The sequence below is a fragment of the Prionailurus viverrinus genome, chromosome C1 (assembly GCF_022837055.1).
Source record: "Prionailurus viverrinus isolate Anna chromosome C1, UM_Priviv_1.0, whole genome shotgun sequence".
Lineage (NCBI taxonomy): Eukaryota > Metazoa > Chordata > Mammalia > Carnivora > Felidae > Prionailurus > Prionailurus viverrinus.
In genome coordinates, this window is record NC_062568.1 from 198,976,746 (window position 1) to 198,988,933 (window position 12,188).

The window sequence follows — 12,188 nt, forward strand, 5'->3', positions numbered from 1 at the left end:
CTTGCTGGATGCTCTGAAGGAGGCAGGGCGAGGACCACAGGGCTCAGAGAGAAGGGCCTCGCAGCCTGGCCCTGTCCACCGCTCCAGGAATTGGACGGCTTCTCCTGGAGAGGCCCCTGGATCTGGGCGCGGTGCCTCCGGGGGACTTCTGCCCCAGAGGGGTGTCTCTGGATTCCTTCTGCCCTCAGAGACGAGGCTTGTCAGGAAACCAGCAGGCCCTCAGCTAGTTCAGTGTGAGTTGAGCGAAGAACATGACAAAGGTTAAAAATCCTATTTTCAACTCCTGTTTGCCATTTCTTCCTGGAACTGCATTCGTAATTTAATTCGGACTTAATTTTGATTCACTTTTGCAGTGAGCACCATCTGTTTGCTTGACGCTGAACAATGAGGCTCGGCTCTACTGATGTTCCTCGGGGGCAGCGCGGCCGTGGGGCTGAGGCTGCGGGTTCTGGAGACAGAGAGGTTTCTTTCACGGTTCTCTCTCCTCCCCTACTTCCTGTGTTTCTTCTGGAGCTGCTACTATAGTACCTTCTCTTAAGGATGCTGTGAAAAGAGAGTAGCCTCATCCAGCAACCAAACAGAATCAGCACGAAGCCAGGCACAGGGAAAGAACTCAAGTGTTGGCTACTTTTATGACTCTTTTCTCCTCCTCTCTGTTCCTTTCATCTTCTTCCCTCCCTTTCTTGCCTCCTTCCCTCCCTTTCACCATATTCCTCACACCAAGGTGTTGCTCTCCCTGCAGATGGTAAGTCGGCCCGCTCCCCCAGGCCTGATGGCTGTGCTCCCTGGCTTCCGAGAGCCGGCACCAGGCAGAGGGGTGCTTCTTAAACCAAGGCCTCCCTGCTTCTTTGCCTTTCACCCCCTCGCCCCATGAGCTGGGCCATGGTACGGGAGGCTGAGAAGCCTCAGGTGGAGGCAGACGGTGAGACGGGCCAGGGCCAGTGTGGCAGGAGGGGTGAAATGTCAGTGCGAGAATTGATGCTGAGGAGAAAGCACTTTATAAGCCTTCCAGTGCTGGGAACACGTTTAGCAGCGTCCCAGCTGACTCTGCACCAGGCCCTCCCGACCCACAGTTTTCACTTCACAGCAGGAGCCCGGTCAGAATCTTCGTTTCTCACATTTTTTTTTAAATATCTTTTTTAATCTGTATTTATTTTTGAGAGAGAGAGAGAGAGAGGGAGAGTGAGAGCAGGGGAGGAACAGAGAGAGAGGGAGACACAGAATCCGAAGCAGGCTCCAGGCTCCGAGCTGTCAGCGCAGAGCCCGACACGGGGCTTGAACCCACGAACCGCGAGATCATGACCCGAACCGAGGTCGGACATGTAACCGACTGAGCCACCCGGGCGTCCCTCGTTTCTCACATTTTTGAAACCATTCTTGAGAAAGGGGTTTCAGGAGGTGGCACCCTTCCCTCCACCTGACACAGCTGTTTCGGTATCGGGAGCCGCCTGGCCCTCCTCGGAAATATGACTAGGCCCCAAGTTCCTTTTGTTGGTTTTAGAACATAATTTTTTTTTTTGTCCTCCACATAAAGTCCTTGCGTTCCCCTTTCTCTGGTGTAGCAGTTCCCAGTCATTTCCTGCCCAGAAAATACCCGGGATGAGCATGAGGCCGCGTGGTGCGTTTCCCTAAGGTGACCAACCTCAGACCCCCAAGTGCCAGTGTGAGGCTCCCTGAGGGCTGTGACTTGGCTCCCGGGGACAGCCACCCCCTGAGCTTTTAGGGAGGCACTTGCAGGCCAGAATCTGGGTCTCCTCATCTCCCCTGGCAGGTCCCCACCCGTCGCCCCCACCCCCCACCCCCCCGGGCAACTACAGGTCTCCCCGCCTGCGTGCCCACACCCCAGCAAGCCTCACTCCCTCCACCTTGGTGTTTCCAAAGGGCAACTCCAGTCATGTCATTCCAGCCCTCCAGAAGATGTCTTCGTTCTTTAAATGGGCTTGTAGTGCCCCTTAGGATCTAGGCCTTGCCCCCTCTCTCCATTCTTTCCCCATCAGCCAGCCAGTCCTGCTTATTCCTCAACACCCAGCACAAGCGTCTGCATCTCCAGGAAGCCTTCCCTGACTGGACGCCCCCACCCCCACCCCTTCCCACCCTAGTCTGTTTCTGTATCTGCCTTCCTGCTGGACTGTGAGCCGCTGAAAGCGAGGGAGTCTATCTTCCTCCCAGCATTTCCAACATGGCCCTGAGCCGGTGCTCAGCTGTTGGCACACCGCCGTGTCACTAAGCCGAGCCCCACCTTTGGGGGACGCCTCCTGTCCTGTGGCCCTGGCTTTTGCAGGAAGCACCTCTTGGAATGGAAGGGGGGCTCCCCCGAGCTGGTCTGGGGTGTGAAGGCCTGGACTGAGGGCTCTGAGTGCTGTTGGCCAGTTTGTCTCCCCTCAGCCCTAAGGGCCCTGCCCCGCCCTCCACTTCCTCTCATTGTGCCTCCCTTCCTGTTTAGCTAGATTGTTAGGCCGGGGACATTTTTCCTCCCTTTGAGGGCCTGCCTCAGTGGAGCTATCTCTCCGTTGCATCTCCCCTGACACCTCCCAGACTCGAGTCCCTGATCCCCTGGTGGGCTCTGGAATCAACAGACGTGGGTTCAAACCCCATCTCTCCCCATTTAGCTGTGTGATGAGAGGCAGGGGTCTCACCCTCTCTGAACTTCGGTTTCCTCATCTGTAAAGGAGAACTAATAACACAGCCCTCACGGGACTCGGAGCAATGAGCGAAGGATGTCCACACTCCTGGGAAGCGCGAGCTTTGCTTGTGTCATCCTGGCCTGCCGGTGCGGGGGCTCTGAGGAGAGCCCAGCTGGACGCTCACTGGATGCCAAGTCCAAACATCCTGTTCTTTTTTGAACTCCTTACTGGAGAAACAGGGAAGAGCTCTTCTTTTTTTTTTTCTTCGACCCGTATCGGGTAACACAAAAAACACAAGTCCGGCTGGGTTGAGCGGCTTGACTCTAGCATTTAGGAGCTAATCCGAGCTGCTGAGCAGGGTGGCTGTTCCTTTCCTGGATTAGGACTGATTCCGTGGGAACCGGACCACCCCTGAGGCCAAGGGCAGCCCTGATGGCTCCCCGGGGCCCGGGCCTGCTGAGGAGCCCCTTGCTCCTGGGGAGTGGGGGGCCCAGGCTCACGTCCTCCCCGCCCCTCCTGCCTCCTTCCCTGCAGGTGAACTTCCGAAGCCCCCGGAGTGGCCAGAGATGCTGGGCTGCACGGACCCAGATGGAGAAGCGACTGGTGGTGCTGGTGGCACTTCTGGCGGCCGGACTGGTGGCCTGCTTGGCAGCCCTGGGCATTCAATACCGGACAAGTAGGTGCCTCTGTGTTTCGATGTGGGCTTGACTCACTCCTGCCTTCGGCTCTGTCCAGCCACTTGTGCAAGAGGGCTTCCCTGCTCAAGCCGGGGCTGGCCTTCAAGGCCAAGGAGAGAGTGGGTCTGGGCGGCTAGGTGCTGAGATGGACTGAGACACGGGAGGTGGACAGTGTGGGTGGTGTAAAGGTTTTGGACGTGAGTCCAAACACTGGCCCAGCCGTTCGTTGTCTGTGTGGCCTTGGACAAGTCACTTAGTCTCCCAGAGCCTGTGTCCTCTCTACTGTGAATGGGGAAAATGGTGTCCAGTTTGGGGCTGGCTCTGAGGATTAGAGATAATGTCTATCACATACCTGGTGCCTATTAGGACTTCTTTAACCTGAGCTCTGAGTGCTGTTATTGTTAGGATGTGGGCCGATTAGATGCACAGTCTGGCACCGTCCATCATCCTTAGTTCCAACAAAATAGCAACAATAGCTTCCGTTTACTTAATACTTTCCGTGGACCCAACACCCCACCTCTTCTTCACACACATAATCTCATTTCCTCCTCATAGCAACCCTTTGAGGTGTGGTTACTTTGGGCCCCGTTTTACACCTGAGGAAACTGAGGCAGTGAGACAAAGTGACTTGCTCAAGGTTACATGGCTGGTGCAGAAGTGACTAGGGCAGCCGGATTTCAACTGGAGGCTGGCACGCCCCACCTGCCTTTGTGATTGGGGTGCACCCCAGTGCGTGTTAGAACCCCCAGAACAGCCGTCCCGTCACAGCCCCGCCGCCCTCTGTGTACTTCATTTGTACACATTCTTATCACATTTCTCTATCATACCTTGTTTAGCGGCATGATCGGGCCCCTCTGATCCTGCCATCAGGTTTGAGGCTGGCCGTCTGTGTTTGGCTGAGAGGATCTAGTCAAGTACTTCATGTAGAGTTGATGCTCAGTAAGCACTTATGGAACTGGAAAGGGTGGAGTCAAGATAAGAAACAAGGATGGGGAGTCCTGCCGATTCCAGGGTCTCTCACACCCTTGTGCCCCAACACCTAGCTTTCTGATGGCAGATGGTCCATCTGAGCAGCCTCTGGGGGCTTTGCTCGGGGTCCAACCCCACCTACTTGGTCACCTGACTACTCATCCAGTCAGAGAGATTATGACCCCTCACGGGATCTGGGAGCATTCACTCCAGGCTTCTCTGGGCCTTCCCCACTGTGAAGTTGCTGGCCTGCGTGGCTGGCCATGTTAGACTAGGAGGGGGAAGGAGTTTGAGGGCCTGGAGAGAGGGCAGGACCTCATCTGAGTCATCCTTTCAGCCCCCTCGATCAGACTCTCTGAGAGTGCCCCAGGAGTTCCCAGAAACTAGAAGGGAGCCGCCAAGGGCTGGATCCCAGGTGGGGCCCACAGGGAGCAGTCTTGCTTTGGCCTGTATCAGGGCCCCCTGAGGACCGCAGGAGGGGGTCCCCAGTCTGGACCGGGATGAAAGGACCTCTCCCCCCAGGGTGGGCCTGGATGGGGGAATCTCATGAGCCCTGAGCCAACTGATGTGTCTTCATTGGCTGCCTCGACCAGGGAAAGCAGTGGCCACCCCAGATATTGACAGTAACCTCATGCCTGTCAGCAGGTGCTGGCATTGGTCACACCTGAGCAAACATCAGGCTAGTCGAAGAACATTCTCTGATGATTCTGAAAGACCATCTCAAAGTTATGTCTGGGCCCTTACGTACATATTTGTCTACCCTCACGCTGCACCCCGCTTTCCAGAAACTTGCAGGTGCTTTACAAACAGTGGCAACAAAGCACACCGATTCTCTCAGAAAATATTCTTAAGTGTCTTACTCCGTGTTGAGGCCCAGCACTGCCCAGACAGGTGTCTGTGAACTAGATCTGGGGCTGTTCCTGCTTTCTCGACTGATCGCACACATCCTCAAAGGAAGAAATATTTTCCGCCTCTGCAGGTGGTGACCAAGTCCTGGACAAAGCTCATTTCATTCACTCATTCATTCATTCAACAAACACATGTCGGACAGCCGTTAGGTACCAAGTACCGTGCCGAGCAAAGGCGATGTGAATGTGAGTAAGGTGCTGGCCCTACCCTCAAGCTCACGTTCCAGCTGCGGAGGGAGACAGGGAGACAGTCATGACACAGTATAGACTGTGCTCAGAGCGCGGACAGCCAGGCAGCCAGCCAAGGGGCCCAGCAAAGAATGAGGGTCTGGGAAGGTTTTCCTCAACAGCTGAAGCCTTGAAAGTGTTGACCGTGATGTTAGATGGTGGGGGGGGGGGGGGGGGGGGGGGCTGGAAACAATTGATCAAATACGTGTTAAGCCCCCACTGGGTCAGGAATAGCGAGAAAAGATCTACAAACCATTAAGCAGGTAAACAACCAATGATTGTTGCTTAAGCACTAGCTTGGTACCTAGCAGACTGGGTGCTTTCGTGAAGAACTCAGGCCTCTCAGAGTAACTCCTGGAGACTGGTTTCTTCTTTTGTGTTTAAACCCAAGTCCTCTCATGATAACCTCAAAAACCATTCATCCGGGATCTCCCCCCCCCCCCCCCCACCGTCTCTCCCACGCACCCTGGCATGCAGATTCTGACATGTCTTGTTCCCCAAGAATCACCATCTTGCAATCTGTCTTCTGGGCATTCCCACAAGCCAAGATTTTGTCAGGCTTCACTTCCTGTAGTTTGTTGTATAAAAACAATAGGTATTCTTTTCCTTTCCCGAATATGAAGTTCTATCATAATAGTGAATAGGCTTTTTCAAACTACGCAGAAACGCTCTTCCCCCTCCCCCCACCCACCCTAAAGAGTCTAGGAAATGTCTTTTCCTTCGTGGGGAGTGGGCCGTGCGACTTGGAACTGAGATGGTCTCACCTAGAGACAGTTAAATGGCACCATATTCCTGCCGCTTCCTTTCTCTGTTTTCCTGCCTGACGTGCTGGTAATTTGTAATTGTTGCATAGTTCTCTCCAAACAAGTAATTACCTCACAATAAGGTTACCTTGATTTTTATGCTAGCGTGTGGCTCCTGTGAGCCCTGCCAGACTTGGTGCCTGTCATCGGATATTAAAAAGCCCACAGGCCACCCCAGCCAGGCTGGTGCCAGACTCTGTATCCTTTCCTGCTCTCTGAAGGTTGGGCTGGGAACATCGGGCCCAGCCACGAAGGCAGCCATCATCACAGTGAAGTCAGGTCCACTGTGCTTCCTTGCTTCTAGGTGGAGAAACTGAGGCTCAGGGAGATGAGGTCACCTGCACAAGTCTCAGCCAGAATCAGAAAGCTGGGATTTAACCCAGGTCTCAGAGCCTCCAGCCCCGGCCCTGCCACACTCCTCCCTGTGTGGTAGGGATGCTGAACTTGAGAGAAGGGCCGCCCCGGACCCGATATGACCGGCAAAGAGGCGGTGAGGGAAAACTGAGAACCTGGCCTTGGAGTTGCTGCAGCAGAACAGAGCTGGTTCAGCCTCGGTTCTCCCCCTCGGCCGGGTGACCGCGTTCCATTCATTCACACAGAGCCTCAGTTTCCTTCTCTTTGAACCGGGCGTCACAGCCGTATCTGCTGTCTGCAGTGAAGCCTGAATGAGATAACGCGTGTGTGTAAAGTCCCTCTTGTTGCCCGTGTGGCATGTCAGCGGACGATCCAGCTGGGCCTGTGTTCTTAGTCACGAGGCTGGATCTCTGGCTGCTAAGGCTGCCCAGTTTAGTTCCTCTGCTGGAGCCCTCTGACCAATGCTGAGGCAGGGGTCCGGCCCCTCTTCTTGCCTCTGACCTTCGATGAGCCCTCACTGCCTCTGCCCCATGTCCTAGGAGAGCCGGGTCACAGGCAGCTGATTCACTGGGGGCACTTACAGTATCTGGTGGCCCTCCCCATGGCCCACCTGCACCGGTTACCACCCCTCCTTAGGGAGGCACCTGGCAGATGCCTCCTGTCATTGCTGGGATAGCACCCCTCCAGGCCTATAGGAGACAGAACAGAGAAAGGATGGGGTACCTTGGCTATTGAACAAGGTACTTAACTTCTCTGTGCCTCAGTTTCCTCGTATATAAAAATGGCCTTGAGCAAAATGGTCTCTTAGGTTTGTTTTGTTTTTGTTTCTTTGAGAGTCAATGAGATAATCTCCCACCTTGTACTCAGTGGGAATGATTTGTCATAGTTTTTTCTGTTCCTAATAGGCTCTCCTTCATCTTAAGTCCTGGCACCATATTGTCTGTATCACCCAGTTGTCATGGACCAAATATACTCAGTTTATGTTTATAGGATAAATGACAGACATTTCTCCTCCCGTCGTGATTTAACTTTTCTTGTCTAATGTCTGTATCCTCAGCTAAATTATTAGCTCTTGAAGGAAAGACTATGCCTTTTATATCCTTCACCACTCACATGCACACACACACACACACACACACACACACGCACACGTACACCTGCGCACACACACTGTCACACCATACTCAATAAGACCCTGGAAGAAACTCAGTAATTATTTTGTTGAATAAATGATTGCATGAATGAGTGAATCAACTTGTTGAGCATCCGGGAATAATAAAAAAAATCAATGAATATTTATGAAAGGAAGGACTGATTAAGAGAAACATCTCTGTTCTGGGTACTTTTCGAGCCGCAGAAAGCATTTTAAAAAGGGAGCTAAAAAAAAGTCTTATTTTATAAGCCAGGAAATTGTTAATCTACTGAAATCACTTGTCTCTAGAAGTCTAGTGACCATCCAGCTCCAAATCCAGTTGGTCAAGGCTGGGGTGGGCCATGGCACCCCAGGCCACCTGCGCTATATTCCCACAGCCTTCTCCCTGCCCTTCACTGGCCTCTTATCCTTGACCCCTGCCAGGAACCCCCTCAGTGTGCCTAAGTGAGGCCTGCGTCTCTGTGACCAGCTCCATCTTGAGTTCTATGGACCCCACGGTGGACCCCTGCCAGGACTTCTTCACCTACGCCTGTGGCGGCTGGATCAAAGCCAACCCCGTGCCTGACGGCCACTCTCGCTGGGGGACCTTTAGCAACCTCTGGGAACACAACCAAGCCATCATCAAGCACCTCCTCGGTAAGCACCCAGCAGGGAGGCCAGTGCGTGGGCTGCAGAGGGGAGCCGTCGGCTGGACCTACCTGGCCAGGCCTGGTTAGAGCAAGAGCTTGACGGAAGGGAAGACCAGAGGCTTTGGAGTCGATGAAGCCGGGTTAAAATGTCTGCCCCGTCACTCGTTGTGTGGTCCAGAGTAAGTTACTTGTCTCTGAGCCTCAGTCCCTTCATCTATAAAAACGGGGCTAATACACAGGGATGAAAGGTACAGCACAGGGAACGTAGTCAGTGGTACCATAATAGCCTTGTGTGGGGACAGACAGTAGCTCCTCTTGCCGTGAACACAGCACGGTGTGTAGGCTTGTCGAATCACTGTGTTGTACACCTGGGACTAATGTAACATGGTGTGTTGACTATACTTTAACTAAAAGAATTTCTTTTAATATTTCTGTATTTTGAGAGAGAGAGAGAGAGTCCTAAGCATGGACGCGGGGCTTCATCTCACGACTGTGAGCCGAAATCAAGACTCGGTGCTTACCTGACTGAGCCACCCAAGTGCCCCCAAAAGAAATTTTTTTTTAATGGGACTAATAATACCCAAACTTCGGAGTTTTGAGAACTATACAGCACACGTGTAAAGGGTTCGCGCAGGATGTGCGGCGCATAGTAGGTTCGCGAGGACTGGTAGCTGTGGCCCTTGCTTTTGTGGCTTTAAGCTGTGGCTTAGTTTGGACCGGAATTGGCTGTGAGCTTTGAAAGTTGTGAGCCAAGGGAACCAAGGTGAACACACTTGGTCAGACTTTAAGGTTGTGAGCAGATGAAAGTTAGAACAGCTTAACTGAGAGTTTATGCATTGCAGGCAGGGCCGTCCCTTGGCCTCGTGGTGGTGGGGTTTGCACGATAACCGTCTAACTGAAGTTCTCCTCTTTGCACCTTGTTGGGCCTCGGACACCTCTAGTTGACCTTGGTGTTGGTGGTTTCATCCTTAGGTTAGAGCCCCACGTCTGTCTTGTTTGCAGGGTTAACCCTGGATACTGTTTGTTGAATTAACACCTGCCCATTGGGGTCGTCTCCCACGTGAATTCGCAACACCCACCACGACATAGATCCTGACTTGAACCCCTCTGCAGCTGAGACCTTTGCCATCCCTCTCCTGCTGACCCGGCCCCGTCCTGGGTGCTGGGAGAGGCTAGATCATGAAAAGCCATCAGTGACAGAATCTAGATTCAGCGATTCAACAGATACTTACTAAGTTTTTAAAAATACCTTCAAGGTACTCAAAAGTAGGTAAAATATAAGAAGAGACCCCAAAGGGGACAGAAACCTTTCTATGAGACAGGAAAAAATTCTAACTTGACAATTACGAATCTCAGGCAATTGTGCCTTTTTGATGGTGGTAGAAATAAGCAGACCAGGTTAAGGCGACCTATCGTTTCTTTCCTATGCCAGCCCCCGGGGGTGGAAGGAAGTGCCCTTGCTGCTGGGTGAGGCCCACCCGCCATGTCTCCTTGGCCCGCTGTGGCTCCTGGGCAGGCCCCCCTCGGCAGCCCCCTCTGCAGTCCAACTTGCAGCTTGTCTCCCTGAGGATCAGAGCAGGGTAGTGTGTGGAGGGGGGGGCTGAAGGAACTCAGTATGTCAGGGACAGCAGAGCCCCCACCCTCTATATGCTGTCTAGGTACCTCTGAAAGGGGACACCGCCTTTGAGTTCAGAACTAGAAGTTCATATTTGCTTAAGAGGCAAATATGTCTATGGTAGCCAGATTAGAATTCAGGATGTCCCTTCTCTAGCACCTAAAGACAGCCAAGGGCTTGGCACAGACCAACAACCAATGCAGGAGAATAGTCCAAGTAGGAAACAAGATGGCCTAGGGCCTCTCCGTTAGTCACCAGGACCTGGGTTCAAATCCTGCCTCTGCCACTTATTCTGTGATCTCAGGTCAGTGACGTGGCCTCTCAGGGCTTCTCCTCTCATCAGTATAATGGGAACCGTGCCTCCTCCAGGTTACAAAAATAAAGTGGGAAAAATGTATTTAAAGTGCGTTGCCAGGGCACCTGGGTGTCAGTCGGTTAAGCGTCTGACTCTTGATCTCCGCTCAGCTCATGATCTCGTGGTTCGTGGGAGGGAGCCCCACATCATCAGGCTCTCGGCCGACAGCACGGAGCCTGCTTGGGATTTTCTCTTTCCCTTTCTCTCTGCCCCTCCCCCACTCTCACACCCACACGCAGTCTCTCTAAATAAATAAATATAACTAAAAAAAATAAAGCTCATTGCCTAGGCCGGGCATAGTGGGGCGGCTGCTGTGTATGTTAGTGTCGTAGTTATGATTCACCTTCGACCTTTGCACAGTCCTTTACAGTTTACAGAGCTCTTTTTGTAGATGTCGCCTTATTCGATCCTGTAGGTAGGAACGGGGAAGGTATCATTCACCCCACTTGATAGATGAGGAAACTAAAGTCCAGAGGCATCCACAGGACAGACTAGTAGGTGGCATGGCTGGGACTTGCCTGAATCGGGGCCAGGTGTCCTTCCCCCCACCGTCTCACCCCACCTCCTTCAGATATAAGGGGCGGCTATGACTCCCGCCCATCTTGCTGGCAGTGCGGGGCATTGAGGGTCTGAAGGAAGGAGAGAAGGAAACTGATGTTTGAGTGTCTGCTGCTTGCCATGCTGTGTACCAGGTTCTTTTTTTTTTTTTAATTTTTTTTTTAATGTTTTTATTTATTTTTGAGACAGAGAGAGACAGAGCATGAGCAGGGAAGGGGCAGAGAGAGAGGGAGACACAGACTGAGAAGCAGGCTCCAGGCTCTGAGCTGTCAGCACAGAGCCCGACGCGGGGCTCGAACTCACAGACTGTGAGATCGTGACCTGAGCTGAAGTCAGATGCTTAACCAACTGAGCCACCCAGGCGCCCCTGTACCAGGTTCTTTATATCCATTGCCTCCTTCATCCTCACAGCCTCCCTGGGACTTAGGAACTCTTGTTCCCTTTTTATAGATAAGGAAACAGGTTCAGAGACATTAAGGGACTTTGCTGAGGATACATTGCTGGTCCTGGATGGAGACGGGCTCCAGCCCTGGGGAGCAGTTAGCACCGAGAGGAGACGGAGAAGACAGGCAGAGAGGCCTTCTAACTTTCCAGTGTAGGCCCAGGACTGGCCCTCCTTTGTGGTGCCCACGGCCTATGCTCCTGCCAGTCCTTATCAGGAGGACCTTGGGTCTTTGCCAGGACTGAGTCCATGCCCCATCCCCCATCCCCCGACCTTCCCCCCAGCTGGCAGGGGCCATGAGGAGTGGGCTCTAGTCCCGTGCTCTGGCCTTAACATCCATCCTGTCCCTGAGAGTCAAGGTGCAGGTGGAGAGCTGTGCTGTGCTGGGTACGGAACAGCCAGAACCATGCGTTCAAGCCCCTGACCCTGCGGCCGGGGTCTGGTAGGATCAGGAGGCCAGACTGCAGGGTTTTGAAGTCAGGCACCCTTGACACACTCGCTTATCACTCGTGTGGCCTTGGACAAGTGACCCGCCTCCTCTCCGGCTTAGTTTTGTTATCTCTAAAATGGGGGTAATGATGCCATCTAACCCAAGGTTACCATGAGTATGGGCTTATATGTGCTAGGTCAGCGTGCTTAGCACAGAGCTTGGCACCTAGTAAGTGCTCACCAAAGCAGCGCCACCTTCTCGGTGTCCCGAGTGAGCGCCAGCCCAGACCTCTCCCTGACAAGCCGTGCGACCACAGAGAAGCTACTGGGCTCCTCGTCTGTAAGGTGGGAACTGACTCAGAGCATTGATGGCAATGTTGTAAGGATTAGTGCGGTGGCTGAAGAAAACCTCATTATTGCTTATTTTATTTATTTTAGAGGCAC

General features: G+C 53.1%; 1 protein-coding gene across 3 annotated transcripts in view; it reads left to right on the forward strand.

Moving 5' to 3' along the window:
• The window catches only part of ECE1 (endothelin converting enzyme 1), a 113,854-nt gene that overhangs the window by 58,223 nt on the left and 43,443 nt on the right, over window positions 1-12,188 (forward strand). For all 3 annotated transcript variants that reach the window (XM_047869801.1, XM_047869802.1, XM_047869800.1), the window contains exons 3-4: window positions 3,159-3,300; window positions 8,140-8,352. In XM_047869801.1, coding sequence (XP_047725757.1) covers window positions 3,159-3,300; window positions 8,140-8,352 — 355 coding nt within the window. The remainder of the gene's footprint in view (window positions 1-3,158; window positions 3,301-8,139; window positions 8,353-12,188) is intronic.